Source organism: Bacillus rossius, chromosome 1 (assembly GCF_032445375.1).
Source record: "Bacillus rossius redtenbacheri isolate Brsri chromosome 1, Brsri_v3, whole genome shotgun sequence".
Classification (NCBI taxonomy): Eukaryota; Metazoa; Arthropoda; class Insecta; order Phasmatodea; family Bacillidae; genus Bacillus; species Bacillus rossius.
This window is the reverse complement of record NC_086330.1, coordinates 19,294,435-19,320,969: the sequence shown is the minus strand read 5'-3', so window position 1 is coordinate 19,320,969 and position 26,535 is coordinate 19,294,435. Positions and strand designations below refer to the sequence as shown.

General features: G+C 38.1%; 1 protein-coding gene across 2 annotated transcripts in view; it reads left to right on the top strand.

Moving 5' to 3' along the window:
* LOC134532924 (fibrillin-2-like) overlaps positions 1-26,535 on the top strand; it is a 275,398-nt gene that overhangs the window by 149,576 nt on the left and 99,287 nt on the right. For both annotated transcript variants that reach the window (XM_063369992.1, XM_063369983.1), the window contains exons 3-7: positions 7,070-7,219; positions 11,650-11,748; positions 18,276-18,371; positions 20,175-20,369; positions 24,985-25,233. In XM_063369992.1, the coding sequence (XP_063226062.1) occupies positions 7,070-7,219; positions 11,650-11,748; positions 18,276-18,371; positions 20,175-20,369; positions 24,985-25,233 (789 nt within the window). The remainder of the gene's footprint in view (positions 1-7,069; positions 7,220-11,649; positions 11,749-18,275; positions 18,372-20,174; positions 20,370-24,984; positions 25,234-26,535) is intronic.

Below are 26,535 nucleotides of genomic sequence, written 5' to 3'. Positions count from 1 at the left end.
TATCTTTGAAGTGATTAAAAACTTAATTCATTTATGTTTATTTATAAAATTGTCTTCTTTCTCTTTCTCTCTCTTCCGTTTTACCCTTAAGATAAACTTACGAGTCGAGGTTTGAATTGCCAAAGAAGTTTCACTTCCATCACATGTGCAGAGTTGCACACGCTCTCATTTATACATGGGAAGCCTTCATTTCACAGGCGAGAGAGCCACACCATAAGTTCCCCGAAGTTCATGCTCGCTTTTTTTTCCGTTCTATCTCATTGTATAAGCCGGTGTGGCATTAAATTTTGCGGTCGATTAGGATAGGTTAGCTATATTATAAATACTTTGAAACATTGTGGATGGTTGGTTATATTAGGTAAGTATGGCTACATTAAAAATACTGTAAAATCATTTTATGGTTGTTTAGCAAATAACTTTTTAATATGTAGCTATCCAGGGCTAGGAAACCGTTTACATGATTTCACAGTATCTTTAATGTAGCTATCCTAACCAAATCAACCGTCCACAATGTTTTAGAGTATTTATAATGTAGCTAACCTAGAGGTGGGTTGTTACAGCAATTTTCGGTATCAGTTCCAACCAGTTACTGATACAGTAATATACTGGTTACAAGTAGCTGATACTTCTGTATCAGCTAGAGCAGAAGCGGTCCCAGGAAGCAACAGGGTATCAGCATTCTCATTACAGGTTACACATCCTCCGTCCCGTCATCACCAGCGTAAAAAGGTATCAGTTTTCTCTTTCCACGTTCTTCGTAAGAAGGTATCAGTTTTCTCATTCTTCTTTCTTCGTAGTCGTAAAAAGGTATCAGTTTTCTCATTCTACATTCTTCGTAGTCGAAAAAAGGTATCGGTGTTCTCTTTCCACGCCTTTCGTAATCGGAGTCTTCAATCTTTGCAAGGAGCACGCACTGCGCACTGAGCGTACTTTCATGAGAAGCCTAAGATGTACATCAAGCTCTGTCCCTGCCCGAACACGCCCGAATATTCACCTTCGGCCAACCTCGGGATTTGTTTTATTTTTGCGCAGGAAAAATGAATTCAAATATTAAAAGTGGTCGGTTAGGTTAGCTACATTAAAACACTTTAGAACACTATGGACGGTTAGTTAGGTTAGTATAGCTACATTAAAATAAACAGAGAAATATAAATATATATAAATAAACCCGAGGTTGGCCGAAGGTGAATATTCGGGCGTGTTCGGGCAGGGACAGAACTTGATGTACATCTTAGGCTTCCCCCTCCCCTACATTCATTCCCTTCATCACTTATTCGTCGTGCCGCTCCCTCCCCTTTCACAAGCTCCTCCCAAGTAACCGTCATCTGCGATCGGGTTCTGCGCACATTGGCCGTAGTGTCGTTCCAGGTGAATTCTAAACTGATACTAAAGTACTTGATACTTGAATAGTGTACTCGTTTGCAGTCTTGATACAGGCGTGTATCAGTTACAAAGTAGCAGATTGATACTCTGAAACCCACCTCTAAGCTAACCTAAACTAATTGACCATTAGTTATCATGAGTTACAATGAACAAAAAAAAAACCGAAGATGCACGATCGGGCGTTGGCTCTCTCGTCTGTGAAAAAAAAGGCTTCCCTTTATACATAAATAAGTGTATTTGATAGCCATAGAAGGGACTGATAGTTTTATCCTGACCACGTAGGCGCCCAACTTCGAAGCCCGCTATATTCTTGCAGGCCTTGTGTAAAATTTTCTCAATGCAGGTAAAATAAACACTAAAAAAAAAAAAAAAACACACACACATGTATCATGGTAATTAGCGTTTCTTTACAACAAAAAGACACAGTTCCACCAAAACAAAAATTAATTCGCATTCCTATTTCCAATGTTGTTGTGAACACTACATCTTGTACCGACTGTTCAGAGATGCGAACAGCAATATAAATTCAAAGAAAAAGTACCCTAGGTTGTAGGACTTGTAAGTTTACCTTGGTTAAGCATGGTTTTTGCACTGTCATTCCAGCATAGTTAGTAGTGAGTGAGTTAAAAAAATACAATATTATGTTGCATATATAGCGGATTAAACCTTTAAAACACGCCGTGGATAAAAAAAAAACGCACATAACTTTACCTAAACATATCTAGGCATATACAAACTGCCGCATTATTGTCAAAGTCTTATTCTTTCGTTCAACTATCTCTCTCGATCCATTTTTTTTTTTGGTGGGGGACGAATCATCGCACATATAGTAGAACAAAAAACAAGTCCAGCTACGTATATAGCATAGTGCTCTTTTTTATATCTCTTGGGCCAAGTAAATACCTATTCTCTGTCCTTTTCGCTTCAGAACCATTAATGTTTCACGGAAAAAGTTGCATTAAAATTCGGCCTTGAAATTTTACTCTCGTCGCGCCCAAAGAAGTTTCACTTCAAAAATATAACTACTGTGAACATTACTACGGCCATAATTGTAAGAGTGACATGCGCATATGTAAAGCGACAACTAGCAAAATAACCTGTGCACGACGTCTATTTCAATGTCCGAGAAGGCTCCTTTTTGTTTCTTGTGACACTGTGGCATAACTTGTAAGGTTTCCATTGAAATGTAAAAAGTGTTAAGTTGTTTCTCCCGCGCTGCAGTTCTATAACTCTAACAGGGTATTTACGAATTTAACCGCGAATTAAATTTACACCGGATCTAATGAGCACACATCGAGTCAGGATTTCCCCTTAATCTCCGCAACCCGCAATACAAGAAAGCGAGTGTGTGATGCCGCATGCACAGGCGCAATCATCCAAGCCTGAAAAGTGCGGAGAGGCGGAAGTCATATGCTTGTGAAGCATTTTGGGAAGGGTTGACACCTGAAGACATGTGCCACGAGGTACCACGATGTTTGTCAGTGTCACAAGAGCATACGTAACTTGAGACTCTTTAGCTTGTGAGTTATTTCTGGATACAAATGTAATAATATACATGTATGTGTGTGTATATATATGTATATACACACAAATTCCTAAGCTATTTTTTGTACATTGCACGGTATGGTTGGCATTCATACTATGAATTTAATATTTCTAACATTACCAGCATTAAACTTAATTTCTTAAAATGAATTAACTTTTATTTTCGGTCTTCTTCTTTGGTTATAAATTCTCGTACCTGTCAAAATATAACAAGTATAATTGTGTTATCAGGTTGTTACAATAATTTACACATAATTTTTTTTTCTAGCTGAAAGTTATACTTTATCTTCAATTGTTACAATGTAAAAAAAAACATTTTTTTGACGTGACGTAATAAATCGATGAACGCCGGCTGCACGCACGAAAAAGGATGACTCGTTGTCCCGTTACGTTTTGTCCCGTTACGCTCATTGTACGCTTGCGCCGCATTTATCTCTCTTCCACTTGATTAGAACAACCTTCGATTTGACTTTTTCGAGGCACATTAAACTATAAACACTCCCATTCGTTTCCTACTTTTCCTATCATCGTCCTATCCTTAACAGAATAACATAGATTGGAAGAAGTTAAATAGCAAACATGTATAAAAGTTAAAGTTAAAATAATCTCTTCGTTAAAGTAATAAACATATTTGAATTAATGAGTGCAAATAAAAGTAAATTTATCAATGAAATTGTAGATTTCATTTCACTCCTTCTTTGTATCCATACAAAATAGTGATAATTCAATAAAAATGATTCAATTTTATTCATAAAAGTATGCAATCATTTCATCCATGTTTTTTATGACGTTGTAAGTTAAACTATCGACCGTAAACCGACATTACAGACCTTTTTTTTTTTTTTAATTCGAGCTTTATCTCTCGTCGACAGCCCGTGCCTTACATTAAAAAATCACGGAACCATTTTTTTAAGTGTTCACGTAATAGGTTCCTCGTCCGCGTCTCGGGGCGGGCCGACTCCAGGGTCCGCCCCGGCACTTGTCATTTTTTATTTTCTTTTTTCTACAGTTTTCTCTACGTCTGCTGGAGGTCGCAATCGTCTATCCAAAATAAATAATTACTAGCTGACCCGAGCGAATATTTGGTATAGTTTCGTTATCAAACAGCGAATAGTAATATAATAATATGGAAGTAAGTAAATGTAAGTATTTATTAATGAATTGATAATTTATTTTAAGGAGAAGTAATAAATATAATAATAAAAATAAAAAGTCGTTATCTATGTACACAATTTATGTCCAGCATCAATTTTATTGAAATGAAGAGCACTTGCGTGTTTTAATACGTTGATTTAAATCAGTTAATTACGCTTAATTATTTACGTTTGTGTATAAATAACATTTTATAACGATTTATAACACTTTACGTTGATTTTATTGATTTGTGTGATGGATTACACTTGCAGCTGTCATGTTAGTTGAACATATTGGTACCTTCAACCTGTTAGTTGAATATATTTTCATTAGGAATACCTTTAACAGATAGCATTCCTAATGAAAATATGCTTTTTATAAAAAGTATTTTAATAAATGTTTTAATAAAAAAACTAATTTATAACTAATTGTCTATTTTTCGTCAATAGTGGGGAACATAAGCTTTAAAATGACATTAAATAATTGATTTTGATGAAGAATTAAGGGAGATATGGCGTTGCTTCAAAAATACGCATTTGAGAAATTATATATGTACTAGTCGACCCGTGCGGAATTCCGCAGTGCGCACCCAATCGTTTTGTGTGGCATTCCAATTTTTAAAAATTTGGGGAAAATGAAATTTTGAAGAAGAATAGGAACAAGAAAACATCAGTACAAATAACTGTTACACATTTTTTTTTACAGAAATATTATATTCAAACATACCAATAATATACGCATTTACAAACCCTCTTTAAATCCAATTTTCGAATTGATGATGTGATCATCGTTCACTTTTTGGTTGTACGTATCTTCAATACTAACTGATGCTATGAGAAGTAAATGTAAGATGTTATGTTTGAAGGTTATGTTTGTGATACAAAATATCAACAGTAATTTCAAAAAGTACTTACTTATAAGAAAAGTCTGACGTGCCAGAAGTTATGGTTAAGTGGTTTTTTGGTGGAAATTTTTGGTTAAGTTAAAGTATCCTCTAGGATTTCTTTATCATAAGTTCTGTTTATTATGACGGAAGTGCAATTTAAAAAAGAAATATGTAAACGCTGATGTTTCAAGTGTATATCCGATTCGATATTTATCGAATCCGATTCGATATATATCGAAAAATCGACGCATCCGTTAAAGTACCTCTTCTTAGATGATCTCAAATTTAAGAGAAGCGGTACATTTCTAGATCGTGGGTATATTTTTCGTCATTAGCCGGCACGATAAGCTTTAAAATGAGGGGTGAATAATGGAATTTGATAAAGGAATAATGAAGATCTCGCGGACCAACAGAAAAATAGGCTAGAGAAATAATATATAAGATATATAATAAGAACTTTAAATAATAATAGTAAAATACCAACATAATAACGAGAGGCGGTCTTGGGCCATTTGCTTTTACAGAGGCGTAACATTTTGAAGAGGGATCTTACAGAAAATTTATCTTTAACATTTTTGATAGCTATTCCTGATAAATTATTCTCCAGTTCTCCGGTTAGTTTAATGAATTCTTATGATAAAATTCTAATAAATTCGTGTCATAATATATTATTATTTTGTAGTAAAAATAATATTTAATCATTTTTACGTTAGTATTTGATTATATCTTAATTTTTTATATTTAATACATTATATTATATATGTTGAATGTTAAATTACTAAATAATTCATCGTTTATTGCTGTAATTGTTAGTACTGTATGTTAATGTGTAGTTTTATGTTTGATTCCTTGATATAACTTACTATACATTGTTTGTGTCTCGTGGTTTAGTGTAAGAGAAGGCGTTCTCGCTTTAACTGCGCCAAACTAGAGTCGAATAAATAAAATATTAGAATAAGAATTGAAATAGGTATTGATCAGCGCTTTAATTGACATATGCTAATAACAATTATTTTTTCTGTTCACATGAAAGTCCAGATCTTTAACAGAACAATATAATAAAATGGGGTATGGCTGTGTCATGGACACGGTCATGTGTTGTACGTGAATACGTGTACGTAACAAGTTATATGTTCTATACAAATTATAAAATGCACCATTTTTTATTATTTTAACACCATATATATTCTCTGTAACTATTTTACACTAATGTTTTATATGTGCAATCGATAGATTTTGACGAGAGCTGACGATTGAAACTCAAACGAACGTCGTAGCTTCTCCGAGTCAAAAGTTGTACTAAATGGAAATCTCGAAACGCAGCAAAATGACCTCAAAATGGCGGCGCTTCCCCCTCCACCGCGCGCGATGCGTCACAGACCTCACTTAGCGTAACGAATTCTTTGATCATTTAGCTATCCAGTGGTGTAATTATATTTTGGATGGAGATGATAGATACGTAGCTGCAACACCGAACTGTATCCCCCGATTTTGTTATCATTGGTTTTTGACGTGACAACGTCTAATAAATCGATGAACGCCGGCTGCACGCACGATAAAGGATGACTCATTGTTCCGTTACGCTGTGTCCCGTTACACTCATTGTACGCTTGCGCCGCATCTATCTCTCTTCCACTCGATTGGAACAACCATCGACTTGAAACTCTCCCATTCGTTTCCTACTTTTCCTATCATCGTCCTATCCTTAACAGAATAACACAGATTGGAAGAATTTAAATAGCAAACAAATATAAAAGTAACAGTTAAAAGTATCTCTTCGTTAAAGTAATAAACATATTTCAATTAATGAGTGCAAATAAAAGTAAATTTATCAATTAAATTGTAGATTTCATTTCACTCCTTATTTGTATCCATACAAAATAGTTATAATTCAATAAAAATGATTCAATTTTATTCATAAAACTATGGAATCATTTCATCATTGATTTGTTATGACGTCACGTTAAACTATCGTCTGTAAACCGACTTTACAGACAACCAATTTTTTTTTTAATTGCCTCCCACTATGGAAGCAATTTTGAAGACGTGTTCACGTCAAAACAGGGGGAGTGGAGCTGGAATGGGCCGGTGCTGAGCGCACGTGACGCGCTGTGTTTGCAGCCATCTGCATGCGGCCGTGCGCGACGGGCCGCTGCATCAAACCCAACGTGTGCCTGTGCGAGGGCGGCGCCATATCGTCCACCTGCTCCGGCGCCCAGCAGCAGCTGCAGCAACAACACCCGCACTACCAGATGCCCCAGCGGAAATCAGGTGCGTCACTTCGGGTCGTTACCACAACGCCGAACGTACAATAACGCCGAATGCCAAATTGACCGCAACGCCGACAGCTAGAAAACTGCTGTGTACCACAACGCCGAAATACAGTAAAGCCGAAAAATGTTGCTACGGGGAAGGGGGGGGGGGGGCACAGGAGAAAAATGGAAAACAACTGAACGAATTTGTGTACTAACCTTACCTAACCTAACCTTTGTGGCAGTCCAAGCAATGAAATTTTTCGGGGTTAGTGTATTTCGGCGTTGTGGTACACAGCAGTTTTCTAGCTGTCGGCGTTGTAGTCAATTTGGCATTTCGGCGTTATGGTTTTCGGCGTTATTGTACGTTCGGCGTTGTGGTATTTCGGCGTTGTGGTGCGTCCCCCGTCACTTCCACCTGAGGGCCCGCACAGCTTCAGGGAAAAACACAACGCGATTTGAGGACTGCTCGAGATATCAAGAGTGGGGGTATACCTGTTTAAGAGCTCGCTGAGGGCCGAAAAGTAGTTTTGATTCCGGATTAAGTTATTTTAAACAGTATTTACAGGAGAGTTAAAAATTGCAGAGTAATTTTGTAGGCATTAAAACAACCGGTGCAGATTCTTGAAAGCACTCAAAAGGCACTTGCATTACACCTTTATCCTTATTTCTCTTCGCCGTAAAATGTTACGGTCACCGCTCGAATATGTCGTAGTTTTCCCAATGAGCGGCAGTTCAGAGCATTTCGCTTAGAGGCGACACCGCGCTTATCTTCCCACCTCACCAACACACACTCCTGACTAGGCGGGTCCAAGTCAGTGTTATGCCCGTTCTACAACGGCGCGGGAAACGGAGAAGGATCACGAAAACGGAGACCGATCTACCGGGACATTTCACTATCGCATCTAGTGCTCCCACAGCGCACTGAAACAAATGGCAACCAGAGAGATTGCATTTCAAGCTTACGAAATATTTATTTCACAAACACACACACACACACACACACACACACACACACACACATATATATATATATATATATATATAATGCTTCGAGAGCGTAGCACACGCAGAATTTGCATACATAATGAAAATAAACCACAATATAATAGAATTAGAAAATTATGGTACTTAATAGAATTTTTTAAACGTATTTATTAACTTAAACAAACATGGCTACCATTACAGCCAAGTGCTCAGCTTCTGTTGATCGTACGGAGCGACGTAAACGGAAGAGCTCAGCATTCCGAGCTGATCCGTACGGGTCCGTCTCCATCTGCGTGCTGTTGTAGACACTCTGTTCCATGGAGATCCGTTTTCGTTTACGTGATCCGTCTCCCGTTTCCATGTTATTGCAGAACGAGCTTTAGTGAGGCGGGATGATGAGTGCGACGCTCGCTGGTGCTTCTAGCGCGGTATCGCCTCTAAGCGCAAAGTTCTGAACAGTCTTATAGTCGTGCATGAACCACTCTGAGATTTGAGTGGTAACTGTAACATTATGAGGCAGAGAAATGAAGATAAAGTACGCTAAGTTCTTTCAAGAATTTGTAACAGATGTTTCGTGCCTAAAAATTATTCTGAAACACGCTTTTAAGCCATTTTCACTCTTCTAAAAACTAAAGTTCAAAAACAATACGCGGAAACGCAACTACTAATCTACCTTCAGCGTACTCTTTAGTGCTTTTCGTAAGCAGACACCACTCTGATATCTTGAGCAACTTTCAACTCGCGTGGTATTTTCTGAAGCAATGCACGCCGAATGTGTACCCGGTATGGCGGGGCCATTAAACACAGATCTCAATACAAAACTTGGCAAGGCTTATTTCTCGGACCATTAATTTATTCTCAGTATACAAATATTTACATATATGTAAGCCTCCATGCCCAATATAATTTTTGACACACATTTCAAAGACAAGTAAAACACTAGTTATTTGTCCAGAGGTAAGCGATGTGATGTAGAGACAAGATTTTTTTTTTAATCTTTTAAAAATGTAAAATTAATGTGAGGTTTTATTTTTTATAGATGTTATTAACCTAGTGATGACGGTGCAGCATTCAATATCCAAGATGTTACTTATTAATTTTTTCAACAAACTTTAATATTATTTTGACTGTGGTATGTACAGTTATATTTACTTCGAAGAAAAAAATAACAGTAAAATTATTTCTTTTTCAGGTACATATAAGAAACTGCTATTTAAAAATGTGGTATGGAGATTTACAATCGCCTTGATCTGAACATTTTGTTTTTACTAACTGGTTTCTAAAATAATAACGTTACATCAATTTTGGATATGAAAGAATTACATTTTTAAAAATTAATTAAAGCGTTAACTTGAATTTATGTTTTAATAATGGCAAATTTAAGTGTTATTTAATTTTTATCACAATTCGCTATGAAATATTGGCCAAATAGTTGATAAAATATTAAGCGTTATTTCAATGTTCGTAACACCAAACAAAACATTCTGCCTTTCTAAAAATTTATAAGCGAGTAGTTTTGTTTGAAGCTAGTAACATTTAAAACTGACAACATAATGGTTTATTTGTACAGCGAGGGTCATAGAGAAAACCAATGACCGGGTGCAAATCATTGTGTAATGCTATTGATAGAGTTATTTTTCAATGTATTATTCCTGTAAAAATATATGGGAATAATCCCAGAATATTGTTAACTGTAATTATTAAAAATATTAAAATAAATATTAGAGATTTTCCTTTATTTTTACTAATATTTAGTAGCATTTTGAACGCATTATTTAATGCTCTTGATGGTTTTAAGAATATTATTTTGAACCGATGATTTACCATTTATTGTACAGAATCAATTAATTTTTATATAAATTAATGTTAAATTATTTTGATGGATCAAAAATTGAGAGAATATGTTTGTTACCATATCCATCCCTATTATTTAATGCACAACTTTTCAAACACAAAAATTTAAAAAAAAATCTAATGACTGTAAAGGTTACTATGGCTATAACGTTATCTGCGAATATCGCATTATGAATTCTATCAACAATAGACTTGTAGTTTCTTCTTTCCATCCTGTCAAGGTAAGCCCAAGAAAAAAAAATCTTGAATATCACCCCCTCCCCCTGTTTCTCGACGGCCCTATAAGCACAGCTGACGAACATTAAGGCCGGTATTCCAAGACACAAAACTAAGGGTGTTGAATATGTTACACCTGTACCATAACCGTATTCCTAGTGCAACGATAGGACACGGCCAGTCCCTTATTTTCAGGGAACGGATTTTGGTGTCCTATTAGTTTCCGTTCTGTTGCCCAAATTCCGCGCATGCGCAAAGCTCACTTTTTAGTTGAGTTTGTCCAGATGGTGGACCCCGGTTTGGCGCCATTAACTCATCATTGGAGGGACGTAACAAGCGCGTGGGTGTGCCAAATGGAGTTTAATGGTAGAGAAACTATCCTGAAACACATTTTGTACGCTCTTATGGCAATAACATGACATATACGCAACTTAAAAAGTACTTCAGAAAATTAGAAAGGTGGTTCTATTTTTTGTGCAATGGTGCTGCTATCTCTAAGTTTTTTTTTTTTGCCAAATCGATTGTATCGACGGTTGCGAAACGTCCGCTAGAATGCGTTGAAACCAGTTTCTAACCTCGCGCAGGGCACCGTTTTATTAAAACTGTTGCCTATTTGCTTCCATTACTGAGATTCGGTTCGGACACGTTCCTGGAATACGGCCCGCGAGTTAGGTTACGGCAAACGTCTTGGAATACCGTCCCAACAGTTCAGTCCACCAGCCAACTCTTTCCAGGGGCGCAACAACTAAATTTCCAAAAGTGGGGGGGGGGGGGGCAATATAACTTTTTATAAAGAATCATCGATCCACCCTATTGAAGCGGGGGGTCTGGTGGTCCTCCCTCGGGAAAATTTGTATTTCAAGGTGTAAAATCGTGCAATTTAAGCAGTTTTATTATCTAAAAATTGATTACACAGCAATTTATTTGTCCCCGTTTGCCCACACTTCATGGTTTCAGAAGGGGGAGGGGGGCAAAATACCCTTTCCCCCCTTGTTGTTGCGCCCCTGACTCTTTCCCCCCCCCCTTGTTGTTGCGCCCCTGACTCTTCCCCCCCCCCCTTGTTGTTGCGCCCCTGACTCTTCCCCCCCTTGTTGTTGCGCCCCTGACTCTTTCCCCCCTTGTTGTTGCGCCCCTGACTCTTCCCCCCCCTTGTTGTTGCGCCCCTGACTCTTCCCCCCCCCTTGTTGTTGCGCCCCTGACTCTTTCCCCCCTTGTTGTTGCGCCCCTGACTCTTCCCCACCTTTGTTGTTGCGCCCCTGACTCTTCCCCCCCCCTTGTTGTTGCGCCCCTGACTCTTCCCCCCCCCCCCCTTGTTGTTGCGCCCCTGACTCTTTCCCCTGCGCAACTCGGCAGCTCATGAACTGGTGTTTGTTCTTTGTTGTCGCTTCTCAGACGACGGCACGTGCCAAGGGGCGTGTCTGAACGGCGGGACGTGCAGTGGTTCGCGGTGCGTCTGCAGGCCTGGCTACCAAGGAGAGTTCTGCGGCGAACGTGAGCAGTCTTACAGCTACATCTTCCTTTCCGCTGTGGTGTTTGAAGTGAAAACTTCTATAGGAAGGTTTTGGATAGGGAGTAAATTCATGTAAGTCGTCATCGACATGGTCACGTGACGTTTTAATTTTTTTTATATTTCAAGGATAAAACTTAATTTATTCTAATTTTTAAATTTACAAGTTTTTAATTTTATCTTTATTTTCCAAGGAAATTTTAACGTTATTGTGTGGTACATATTGCGAGTATTGGATATTTTTTAGTAGGTAGTTAAGTTGAGTGTATGTGTTTTTTGTTTATTTATTTACGATGTGAATTTATTCAGATGTCAGAGTATGGATTTATTAGAGATAATTTTGATTATTTGTAGATTTAAGTTAATAATTGTTTATTCTTTCAATGAAAACACTTCAATTCTTCTAGTTTTAAAGTTATAATTGGTAGGGGCAAAACTTATGGGTTCGCGTCACCGAAATGCTAGTGATATAATACCAAAATAATTTTCTTGCGTACATTTGACGTAGAAATGATATCATATTACACATTTAAAATCAAAATTTTAAGTTTTCACTTCTGCCGACAGTCCCCATGACTGACTTTTAGTTCCCCCCCCCCCCCCCCCCGGACAGATTTTAAGTCTTCCGAACTCCAAATATGCACACCTTTACAAAACCCTGTCTTCGGAAAGAACAGATGTTTTAACGATTTAAAATTCTTGGCCTTACATTTTATTTTATTATTTGCGACCCATCAGCTTGAACCAATGCCTGACCAGCACCTTAAATAAAAAGGAAATCTTGGCTGAATGCACAATAATGAGGTACAGTAGCATTCAAAAAATTGTCTCAAGTACGCGAGTGCAGCAGCGAAATTCTGCATGCTGTTTTAACTAGAAGCTGCTGCTGCTGCTACAACAGTGCACATAAGAACAATAAGAAGCCTGATATCTACACAAATTAATAACATCATGTACTTGTAAGATGACAGGCATTACTGCCACGGTGAAACTTTTAATTTTCAAAAAGTTAAAGATACAGTAGTTTTGTGCAGGGACGTAACTAGACATTTTTCCACCCGGGGCAACATCTCATCTTGGCGCCCCCCCCCCTTTTTTTTAATTTTTCCCCAAACCATTTACCGACAACACGTCCTCATATTACCACTACATATGAATTCCACAATTACAAATATGTTTTATTAATTAGATAACAAACAAATTTATTTATTTACAGCAATTTCATTTTTACTACAAGATAAAATACCCACTTATGTCTAAGCTACTTAATTGACATGTAATCTAAGAGTAGCATGTTTGATATATACTTTCACAATATTTACATAAATGCTGCAAATGAAATGAAAAGTTTATCATCAAATAACAGAACAATATGTGTGAACTGAATCGACAAAAAGAACAGGATATTTGATTAAGATAAATAGAGTTAATATTATGAATAAAAGACTTCACTCGAGTTGTTATCTTGAGAATAATAATTAAACATTTCACACAATATATTAATATACTGGCTAATTGTGATAAAAACATTAATTCACATACAGAAAACTTGAACTAAAACTTAACTTTACGGGCTCTTTTGGCTGCAAATGTTTTTACATTGCCCTCAAAAGACAGCTTTGAAACTAACTTGTGCTCTATTGATATGATGCTCAGGTTGGTTAGTCTTTGCTGACCTGTTAAATTTCTAAGGTAATTTTTTATCATTTTTAGTTTGCTAAAATTCCTTTCATTAGAGGTGGTTAAGACTGGTATTGTGCAAAAAATTCTCAATGCTGTCGTTATGTTGGGGTATGCGTCTTCAAGCACATTCTTATATATTAATGGCAGAAGATATGCTGGTGAAACTGTTTTCATATTAGGGCTTAAATCCAAGGCATGATACTTAAAACTTTCAACTTCTATCGCCAGATCGTCCCTGTTTAAGTCTTCTTTATATGTGGTAGCTAAATCAAGTGCCTGTTTCTTCAATTATTCACCATTTAGTGTTTCAAACAGAGCTCAATTGAGGAAACCAAATAAACTATTAATGTTTTGAATAGCTTAAAACCTTTGTCTCAGTTCACTCAGAATCCGATCTATTATTTGTATAATCAACAGTCTGAACTTTTTTTCTTCTGAGAATTCATAGCTTTCATCTTCACCCTTTTCATCAACCATCCGCTTTTTCTTTCTTCCCCTTACTTGTTTCTGCTATTTCTTTCGCTTCTCTGATTGCGTTTGTGGAACTATTTAACTTTTCTGATCCTAATTCTGATATCATACGGTTAATATGTTTTGCTGATAGATCGATACTGATGTCATCTCTTTGTAATAATTTGTTGACGATATCAATACGGCTTGGTTCCCTATACCAAAAACAGGAGAATACAATGAATTCAAAATTTCTGATATTTCTTAGAAAATAAGTTGCTTCTGTTTTTGTTTCAGCTGTTCTTATTGGGCTGGTCACGAGATCATTCAAAGCATCTATAATCTTGTTGCTTATATATTACAGCTACAGCTTCTCTCTTAGTCGACCATCTGGTATTGCTTTGCAGTTTGAGCGATAAGGGAACATGTTGCACTAGAACCTCCCATCTATTGGTGGAGGAAGCAAAGAAATTGTAGAGACAATTAAGTTGGCCAAAGTAGGACTCTGCCTCTGGTGATAAGCTAGCAGCATTCACCCCAACTAAATTTAGCGAATGTGCTGCACATGGCATAAAATATGCCAAACTATTTACTTCTTTGATACGAGATTGAACTCCTTTGTACACACCAGTCATGCTTGACCCATTATCATATGACTGCCCTCCGCAGTTCTTAATATCTAATCTATCATTTCTGAGTTTTTCTAAAATCTCTTCTAAAAGAGCCGATCCAGTTTTTTCACTAACTATTATGGCATCAAGAAAACTTTCCACTATCTCAGGGCCATTTTCGGTGATCTTCACGTAACGAAGAACTTCAGACATTTGTTCAAAATGGCTTAGATCGGGCGTGCAGTCAAACATAATGGAAAAGTATTTAGAAGCTTTCATGTCGTTAACTATATGTTCTCTTATTTTTCCAGCGATATTTTCTAAAAATTCATTTTGGATATAAGGAGAAAAGTAGCTGACCTGGTCATTTTCATGGCGGAGAATGTGCTCTCTCAGTTGGGGATTATAATGATATACCAGCTATATTGTGTTTAAAAACTTGCCACATCTAGGGTCACGAAAGTATAGGGATTCATCAGAACCTCTTAATGGACTACCTTGTTTTGCAAAATGTATAATAAAATCAATTATTACATACGAAACTCATCTCTAGTGTGTTTCCTCCTGTGCTATTTGATCCTGCAGCTCTTTATCAATACCAGAGCACTAATTTAAGGATAATTCCAATGTTTTCCACGAGAAAAAAACACTTTTTGTGGTTAAGTGAATTTTCATTCTCAGGAATCCTTTCACTCAAATTTTTCCACTGAGTGAAACCTTCGTCCTTGTCCAAAACAGATACTTTTTGTTCAGAAAACATGTAAGAAAAAGGTTTTCTGGGTACACAAAACAAGGCATTTTTTGATTGACTGTATGTTAGCCATGTTCGGCGTACCTTTAGACCACCAGCCAATGTTTTGGTGAACCAGTCTTTGGTCAAATTTCTTCCATCTCTTGAGGTGATACTTAGATCAGGCTCTACCTTCCCCTCGTTCAATAATCCTGACACTATAAAGCATCTTTCTGTATCCGAAAAGGCTGCAGGCCTCTTCCCGGGGTCTCTGAAATCAAAATAAATAGCAGGCTCACCCTGGACGAGGTTCTTTGTCGGAATTGTTGAATTCGAAAAAAAATGCCTTTGATGTTCCAACAGTAGTCGTAAGATGCTGCTCAGATACAGTGCATGGTTGGAACTCATCTTCATTGATGACTTGTGTTACTGGAATTTGAAGTTCTTCTTGATGGCTTCTTTCTTGCCCACTCTCTCTTTGTTCCAGTTACACATACCTCTTGAATCGAATGTTCTTCAGGATCCTTAATGCTACTGCTACCACCTACAAAACAAAACCAAAGTAATTAGACTTGTTTGATCAATGAGTAAGTCTAGATATGTGATTTCTGTGTAAGCTATTGCTATACTATTTTGAAATTCTAGTTTGAGCTGGTAAATCCTATACTCTTTGTCTGAAACAATTTTTATAAGACTAACCATTGCTGCAAAGGGTTGAAAAAAGAGGGGTGAAATAAAAAAAGAATAAAATTCGTTCCATTAACACTATTAAATTCAATACTTTTTATTGTAAAACCTAAAAATATTATCTACAAGTTTCGTCTTAATTTATTTTTTATATGCCCAGCCATTACTTCAAGGGGCAGAAAATAACAGGGGTTGAAAGACAACCAAAATCATTACTTCCTTAGTAAGCACACTATTAAATCGGTACAAATTGTTTGAAAATCATAATTTTTATCTAAAACATTTGTATTAAAATTGATTTGATGATTCAAACCTTTATTCAAGGAGTTGAAAAAACTTGGGGTTGGAGTAAGAAAAAAAATAATATTTTTCAACCATGTACACTACAAATCCATTCCTATTTTTTTTTTAATTTCTAAATATTGTCTAAAACTATTATTAAAATAATTTTTTATCTGACCAAGTATTACTGCAAGTAACATGGTTTGAAATTAAAAAAGAGGCATTATATTTTTTAAATATACCTATATACTATTGAATCCGTAATAATTTATTTATAAATTCTTAACTTCATCGAAAACTTTGGCTGAAACAATTTTTGATGAAACGAATTACTACCACATACATAAGTTTTGAAATTTTAAAAAATTCAAAACATAATGAGTAAGTATCAAATTTGTTCGTATTTATTTCAAACCGTCTTAATATTATCATAATCCTTGGTGCAAAGAAAATTTTTATTTGGCCACGTTTTTAGTGCAAGGAATGAAAAAAAAGTGTAAGAAGGTAAAAAAAATAAATAATTACCTACCTTACCTGACACATAATATGAAAATCGTTCTATGCTCTTTAATGCCGGATACATTGAGTTAGAAATAAACAAATATTCAATCCATTATTTTGTAATATTGGAGAAAATAAATAATTTAATTAGATACATTAAGTAATTAAAATGTTTTGGAAGTTTATAGGAGTCTTAAAAATACTTCCAGAGTAAATATGTATTACTTCGAAATCTACATACGCCTGTAGGCTGTGCCGAAAATGATTTTCTTCTAAATTTTTATTTCAAACATGTATTTGATCCAATTTTCATAAAAATATTTTTATATTTAAATAGGCAGATCGACAGACATGCGCAGCAAAGTACTAATGTCCTTTGTTTGAGTATGGACTTAAAAAATGTTGTTCAAAATTAAGTATTAGATCTAATGGTTGCCCTTTTTAAGTTATAATGCAATACTTTTCTATAACAAAAACTAAAATAATAAAGTAGGTAACATTTAAAAAAAATTATTGTTACCTTATTTTTTTCAAGTATGTTAATAACGTACCTTCTTCATTAACGTCTTTGACATTAAGCCAAGATGATAAAAAGGACGAAGACTGGCGAGCTTTTTTTTCTCGTTCTTTAGCTCTTCTTTTGAATTCTGCACCAGACGTTTTTTTTTACATGTTTTGAGATTATACACGATTGTCAAACACAATTGAAGCAGTTTACGAAATTTTGTGTTCACAACTAGCAAAAGTGACGTAACTGAGAGAACAGAAATGCTACACACATGAAAAGATACTCCCGGGCAAATGACCCTACTGGGTTGTGGTTGTGATCAACTGAAACTATTTTAGATACCCAATGCCTGACCTGGCCTGGGCGGGGCGGTGGGGGTGAGAAATGTCGCGACTTTCCAAGGTCGGGTGGGGATTTCCCTCCATGGTTCCCACAGGGCCACGGCAGAGTTGCCAGACGTACAATCTAGAAGGTATTTGTACCTACCAAAATTCAGTGGTATGTATCTACCAGTTACCACCGTACCATCGCAAGTTAGAATGTACGAGAATAATATCATTTTTATTAGCGTATATATTATATATCTTCCAATATGAATAATTCCGTTAAACTGCACTAGACTTTTTTTTGCTCTAACACTACGATATAGAAGTAAATATATAGTATAAATTACTCTATCAGTTCAGCGCCCCTCCAAATGCGGCGCCCGGGGCACAAGCCCCGTCTGCCCCCCCTTAGTTTCGTCCCTGGTTTTGTGTCACCCTGGAGATTGCAATTATATATGAGGCTCGCAAGAAGACATCCACCCGGTGTTACATTTATATCGTAATATTACAAAATATTAGCATGTTGCATATGTAACAAAATATGAATAAAAATAAACATATAGGCAAATTGAACAGCATGAATTTTGTATAGGAGCCAAAAATTTTCTATACAGTGGTAAAAAATTTCAGATTATTTTTCCCTAGATAATTTCATTATAAACTGAAAATAATAAATGAAAATGCAATTTAAGAGTGCTAAGCTTTGATACAAACCTTCCCGACAATGTTGCAGCCATCTGCAGAGAGCCGTGCATCAACGGAGGTCGGTGCATCGGGCCCGACAGATGCGCCTGTGTGTACGGGTTCACGGGTCGTCGTTGTGAAGCAGGTAACGAGCAGTGTGCTCTTTGTGAGCAGTCATGTACCAAACATTCACGAAGAAGAACTTTATTCATCTAGTAACTAAAAAAACACCATGATTGTTTGACGATCACAGTTGATAACATTCTTTTGCAATGGGCAAAAAATGCCCATCTTAAATGTGTAAAAAGAAGAAATCCTTCACAGCGTGTAGCCAAACTCTGCCCAGAAACTGGAACCACAGAATATACCTATAGGCTGAAGAAAGACCCCCAGACATTCCTGAATCTAAACGTTCACAAGCGGTATTTTTGCATTTTTAAAATTTAAGTCGACCCACGCATACAATCATCGGAAAACGCAGCTAGACCCCGCTGACATCAGCATGTTAAGTCTTGGATGCCCAAGCTGTATCGTGCTTCATCAATGTAGTAACAAATGCCTGTAGTAATAACTGGTGTAGTAACGTCTTCAAATTAAATACAATAACTGCCGTATCCTTGTCTGTCTTTTTCGGTTAGAGTTTCCACTTGCTGTTCAATGAGTGCTCTGTGCTGCAGATGCAACTATTGTGCTGGGAACCTCGTCTCTCTTAACTTAGCAACCTATCGCCAATTTTGACTACGGAGGGCTACATTATTAAATTCAGTTATTGAATAATTTTTAGCTACAGAAATTTAATTCATCAAAAAAATTACCAGCACAATTTATTTAGTACAGCTATAGCTAAATACTTATAAAACTTATAATATTAACAAAATGCTAGTATTTTAAGGATTAATGCTAAAAAATGTACATTATCCAATAACTAAATCACAAGCAAAACCAATTAATTCATTGCTCATAAAGATCCAAGAATATAAATGGGGTGCTATGTAGTCGATCATTTGCATGGGCGGTGCATGTACAAGGACGCTCTTGCCATTCTCACTATTGTTCTACGTGGAGAAACGCACATATTGAACCAGAACTTGTGGTGACCTCTAGGGTAGGGTGGAGGGAAAGGAGGGGGAAGAGACAGACACAGGAATCAGCGAGGTACTTGATGGGAAGGAGATAGTGTGGTTGAGGGAGAGGGGAAACCAGCTGGAGGGAAATGCAGGACTGGCCCACAGGGGCAAGAGTCCTGCTCGCATTTCTCACCAGGGAGGTGGGGAGGGGAGTGTCGGGGTAAAATGATTTAGCTTTAAGGTGCCGTTCGTCAGGTGTGTGTGTGTGTTAGTGAGGCGGGATGATAAGCGCGACGCTCGCTGGTGCTTCTAGCGCTGTGTCGCCTCTAAGAGCAAGGCTCTGAACTGGCGCGCAATCTTCTCGTCGTCCATAGGATAACTGTGAATTTTGAGCGGTGACCGTAACGTTATATGGTGAATAAATGAAGATAAAGGTGTGACGCAAGTCCCTTAAGTGCTTTCAAGAATCTGTACTGGTTGTTTCACGCCTAAAAATTACTCTGAAAACATGCGTTTTAGCCATTTTAACTCTTATAAAAATACGGTTTAAAAAGTTAAATCCGAAATCAAAAGTACTTTTCGCGCCCTCAGCGAACTCTTAAATGAATGCTTTTCGTAAACAGATCCCACTCGGATATCTTGAGTAGTTTTGAGATCGCGTTGTTTTTCCTGAAGCTCTGCACACCGTATGTGTGTCCGGGTAGGGAAGAGAGATATATGTATGTGGTGGGGATGTAGGGGCATGAGCCACCCGCCTTAGAAGATCCTGCGTCAGGGAAGTGCTGTTCTTACCCCACACCTCGGAAGATCTAGTTAACGCCTCGTTTCAGCGAGGTTGTGAAAGTAGGCACAGCTACTGAGGCGAGGGGGCTGCCCCGCAGATTACCGCACGGGGCCGTGCTACCGGCGCGTCAAGAACGAGCTGTGCCAGGCGCAGCTGGAGGGCGTGGTGTGCACCAAGCAGCTGTGCTGTGCCACGGTGGGCCGCGCCTGGGGACACCCCTGCGAGAAGTGCCCCGCGCAGCTCCCCTGCGACCAGGGCTTCATCAAGAACCTGCACAGCGGGCAGTGCGTGGGTGAGTGACCATCCCTCCCCGTCATCCCGCCCTTCCGTCCAGAGTGTGGTCGTTCCCAGGGGCGCAACAACAGGGGTGGGGGGCGAGGGTATTTTGCCCCCCCCCCCCTCCTTCTGAAACCTTGAAGTGGGGGCAAACGGGGGCAAAGAAAGTGCTGTGTAATCAATTTTTAGATAATAAAACTGCTTAAATAGCACTATTTTCCACCTTGAAATACAAATTTTCCCGGGGGCTCGGACCCCCCGCTTCAATAGGGAGGATCGATGATTCTTTATAAAAATGTATATTGCCCCCCCTTTAGAAATTTAGTTGTTGCGCCCCTGGATTGTCTTGACGGACGGGCGAAATATTGTAACCTCTAAATGTCAGCCAAGTTTATGCGTGCCAAATCTTATTATATCAGAACGTGTTGAATTTAGTTCAGTTGTTTAGCTGTTTCCAAAATTATTTTTCAACACACGTTAGAAGTAGTACAGGAAAGTATGTCCGGGGACACGGGTTCTGGGTGTGGTGCCTGGTGCCGACCGCCATCTTGGACTGTGACGTCACGGCGGCCGTCTAGGATAACCTTGACCTTCAAAATTAGCCAAATTAGCCTAAATTTACTGAAAATTCACCACTACTACTACTGTTTGAACACATTTCAAAAGCTGTTTTTTTTTTTTGTAACAAAAATGGACAGATTCACAGAAGTGTTTTCATTACGCGTGGGAACTCTGGAAATGTGAAAATAAATCCCACAGTGGGGGGGAAAAAAATTGAGGTACCTAAATGAGTTTTAAGTGTTTTCACAATTTATTGTTTTACACAAGAGAATTGTTTCCAAAATTTAAGTTTTCACAACAGTTGTCAACATTGAAATGGAAAAAAATATTACGACGAACGAGCGGAGTGTTGTGAATCGCTCGGTGGCTGACGCACGTACGGGCGACGGGCTATTGTGATTCAGGCTTCAATGCCCGTCCGCCATCCGCCATCCGCCCGTACGCCATTAGTCAAACACTTTCACGTTTTCAAGCCGCCAACAGTCTAACGTTTGTGATCCGGTGTGTGCTTTTAGCTATGGCTAGCTCATATTTATGTATATAATTTACAATATAAGAAGATATATAATTAAATTATAAAACACCACGTAGCCCCAAAAGATTACTAGAATTATTATTAAGAAGAATTAAATGGCAACATGGGACAGAGGAATAATAGTATTAAGAAACAAAACTCCTATAGTATGCCCTCACCAGGTATAAGATCTAGGAGAAAGGAGCTAAGCCAATTTGGTAACGAAAATACCTGCCAACAGACTATAAGCCTTAAATAGTGATGAACATGTATCTTGTATAGATAGATTAGATTGGTGATCATCAATAAATCATAAAACATATATTTTTTTTCGCACTGATATTTATTAATATAGCGAGACAAGGCCGTGACGCGCGTCGGGTACCTGAATGGCCCAACAAGCCCGCACGGCCACTGACGTGACACGCATACCTGCGAGAGTTTTCTGGGAAACCACGGATAACATACATCAAGGATGGCCAAAATGGTATTTGAACTTGGGTCCTATGACGCCACTCCTATGCTCTTCCGCTGCGACATCTCACTTCATCTTATGAAATTTACAAATCCATTCTTGCACAGAGACAGCTATTGTGCATTGCAGCAAGGAGTATAGAAGTAGTAACCGCCACTATGTAATGTAATAATACCAACAACCAGCGTGAAATAAACCATGCAAAAGTGTATTTTAAATACGTATTTTATTAATGCATAATGTTATATCATGGTTTTAAAATAGTTTTCGAATGGTTTTTTATTTATCAAATGTATGTACAAAAATTTAATTCAATGTTATTGTTTAAGAAGGTAATTTTGTTTGTCCCAATACCGCAGGATCAAGGGCTTCATATTGTATAAGATCTAGGGTGTTATTTTTATTCCAGATTAATGGAAATATTTTTAATTCCGCCCCCCCCCTCCCCCCCCCCCCCAACACAATTTTTTAAAATTAGAATCATTCGGAGAATAACTTAGGTCGTCATCTATCCATCAAATTAATAACTTATTCAGAAGTCCAACAAATACACATAACCTAACAACCCTTTCAGGATCATTAGGGAAACTAAAATTTTTCACATCGTTTCTAGGGTTAATATTTTCACAGTGCGGCACCCAAGATCTTCTTCCAAAAGTTTTCTTCTTAACTTTTTCCATCTCAAATTGTTAAATAACTAAAAGTAATACCAAATTGCATTCGTTTCAAATTCATGTGGCAGCAACCGAGTGAGGTTATGTTCGATATGCTGACTTGCAGCGTGTGCAAGCCCGCGTGGAGTTGGCGCGAATTCACTTGGGTGCACAATGCAAAGGAATATAAAAAAAACTCAATGCTATAACTAACGCTCTTATTTTCTTTGGAAATCAACGAACTGTGCGGTATTTATAAGGGGAAGCCTACAACTCATGTAGTTTCGGTTCCCTACCACGTTCGTGCAACTTCGGATTTCTCTCAAAAATTGAAATTAAAAAAATCGAAGGGTTAGGTTAGGTTAGGTCAGTACCAACATGCTTGTTTTCATTGGAAACTTCTGATTTAGCGGCTGAAGTGGCGTTAATACCAAAACGCAAAACTTCGGAAATCTTCGGAAATTCTTGCAGGGAACCGAAACTATGTGAGTTGTAGGCTTCCCATTTATAAGCAACCTAACAACCTAAAAGTCGTTAAATTTTCGAAAGTTAATGTTGGCAACCTTGATTTTTTGTGGTCGTTCGGAAATATTCACCATATAGGTTTAAGATTATCTATTTTACAATTAGAAACAAACTAAACGCTATGTTAAAATGTTGTATCTTTCGTTTCAAAAATTAAAAACTGCATAGCCGCAAAGTATAAGTTTTTAAAATAATAACATCAGTTCAATTGCAAAAACTACACATGTGCACATGCATGGGCGTCGCAAGGATATATTTTTTGGGGGGGACTGCAATTGATTTAGTTGTTGAGGAATATCCATTCCCCTGGGAAAAAAGCGGGTGGTCCGGGGGTCCTCCCCCGGGAAAATTTGGGGTTGAAGGTGCAAAAAGGTGGTTTTTTAGGCTTTTTTCTTTCCTTAATATTCTAATTATAGTTGGTTGCAATATATAATTTATTTTTTATAAAAAATATTTTCAGAGAACAAATTTGTAAAAACCGTAATCACATTACCACGATTGGACTAAATGCACCATGCGCAACATATGAGTTATATTACAGAAATCATAATAATATAACTATGAAACTAAATATATTATTCGAGGGGATGAAATTGAAGACTTTTATTATTGGGGGGGACGTATCCCCCCCGTCCCCCCCGGTTGCGACGCCCATGGCACATGTCTGCACATGGCAGCATACTTGTATTGCTACCAAGATAATTCAACTTTGCCAAAAATTGTTCCAAAGTAGATTTTATATTTATACTTAATACGCAACTCCGTTTATACAGCATTCCGATCTAATAATGAATGTAATATTACTTTTTTATTTAAGTTATTATGTTTTAAGAAAGTTCTATGTTTTCTTTATACATAAAACTTAATTTTTGATGTTGGAATTTCTCAACCAATCAGCTTTTTTAGTGGCCATATTCCGCCTATTCAGTTGAGCCCTCCTGACTTGGGTGGACAAGTGTAGAAGTAGTAGGAGAGTGGTATGTACTAAGGACGAGATCAGGATTATGTTTTAGCGAGATCACGATCAGAGATAAGTTAGTTGCATCGAGAATTGCTTAAGACATACTGAAATAGGAGTGTGGTAGATATAAACAAGTCTAGCGGGTCGCGCACGTTGAGCGTCTCCGGTTCGAATCTAGAGAGAGCAGGGCCAGCGCGTCCGTACAGGCGAACTAGGCAACCGCCTAGGGCGCCAAGTAGCTGGGGGCGGCGCAGCACGACACATAACAGCTGATATAATATGTTTAACGATTATTGAAACTAGATGAACATGGATTTTTGTAACAGTTTGGAATGTTTATATCGATATAAGTAATTATTTAAAGTCCACGGTGACCTGTTTATGATTTGTAATAAGTAAAAAAGTAAAAAAAAAAAACACAAGCCTGCTTACATTTGATTGTTGACAAAATCTTAGGCTTACATGATGTATTTTGAGGCAAGGAAAATTTTTTTTGGGGTGTCCGGTGGGGGGAGGGGGGGGGGGCATTAAGGTTTTTCGCCTAGGGCGCCAATTTACCTTGCACCGGCCCTGAGAGAGAGCAGAAGCATCCCAAAACCGAATCTGTAAAGCGCAGATCCATGTAAAGGCAATAAATAATGTGTTAATCAACAGTTCGAGTGTGTAGTAATACTTGAGTACACCTTATGAATTGATTTAATATACTTTCTTGGACATACGCAATTTGAGTTTTTCACTGTTTGTCACGAGAAAAAAAAATCATAAATGCCAAATAAGAAAAAAAAACACTTAAACACACAGAAAACAAGCCTAAATCCAGCCCGACACCACCACTTCCTTCCAGAGTTACTCTGGTATTGTCAGGAAGCACTCTTCCAGAGTTACCCTGGCGGTGTCAGGAAGGCTCGCCTGACCGAGAGGTGCGTGTCGACGTGTTCCCAGACGTGGACGAGTGCGAGGCGATCCCGGGGCTGTGCCAGGGCGGCCGCTGCGTCAACAGCCCGGGCTCCTTCGCCTGCGAGTGCCCCGAGGGCCAGGCCCGCGACGCCGACACCAACGAGTGCGGGGACCGGAACGAGTGCCTGGACGAGGGCGTGTGCGAGGACGGCACGTGCGTCAACACCGACGGCAGCTTCTACTGCGCGTGCGACCAGGGCTTCATCCCCAGCCAGGACCGCAAGAGCTGCATCGGTGAGCTGAGCCGCTAACTGATCGACACTGCACCAGGACTGTAGCCAGTACGACCATGATACCATTTTTTTTTTTAAGTGAAACTTCTTTGCTGATGGGGCTACAATTTTCGAACATTACGCATGAAGGGAATAGTTAGGTACGTTGGTGGGGGAACCCAGTGGCGGATTTAGATGAGGGGCACGGGGGCATGTCCAAACCCCCTTCCCCCCCAGAAGGGTTAAATATGTACTGGATAATACGACTTCTGAAGTAATAAACAGGTATTATACTAGGTCCAGACTACCGGAGGCCCCCCCCCCCCCCCCCAAACAAGTCTTCCTGGGTCGCCCCTGGCGGGAACTAGTAGAGGAGAATGCGTTAGCGGCGACGCCACTCCAACTCGTGCGCTAGTGGTCGAATGGGAAGAGTGAAAAGGGGGTAGGAGATATGTACGTAGCGTAGTATGCTATATGCTAGTTGTAATAGCTGGAAGGGGAGATGGCAGGGGAGAGGTAGAAATGACGCAGCAGTGATGCTATGGAATCCTTGTTACGCCGCTTGAGTGTGTCTACTCCTCAGTTTTTTTTTTCATTTGAGATCATATCCGCATTGTTATTATTCTCAATTATTATCTCTTGCTCGATAAAAAAAAATACTACTAATGTATCTCTATGTATATCCTAATAAGCAAGAAGTTTCTCTTCTGTATCGTGCGTGGATTCCACGCACACACTTTTTCATGAGTAAATTTTCTTTAGAATCGAATCTTATAATGGTTTCACACTACATTCTCGAGAAATAGTAAATTTTTTATCACTCCAAGCTTTACACATAGAAATATAAGTGATAATTTTGCTTGAGAAAATAAAACTGAACATACCGGTATAATATTATGGTTTCAATTGTTTTTTTAAAATAATTTGTTTCATGTCAATTGTTTGATGGTTTTGTTAAAACAAAACATGTATACTAATATTATATATTACATGAATTACACTTGTGAAGTTTGAACGGAAGATATGCTTACAGTATCACGGGTGCATTTCAGCATGTCCGGCTATAAAGGAAAGAAAATACATCACAGTATCCCACTATGGATTACAATAATCCTCCTAAAAAAATCTCTGTACCCTTAAGTAGCCAAGTGTAATTTTGTTATGTCTTTGCTTAGTTTTTAATACTGGAAGGCAGTGGTCCGACCCCACAAACTACCCCCCACCCCCTCATTTTTTCAGCTACATCATCACTGCAAGTACATACTTCCAAATTCTATTCTATTATTTAATTTTTTTGACTTTTCCTACCCTATGGGCAATAAAA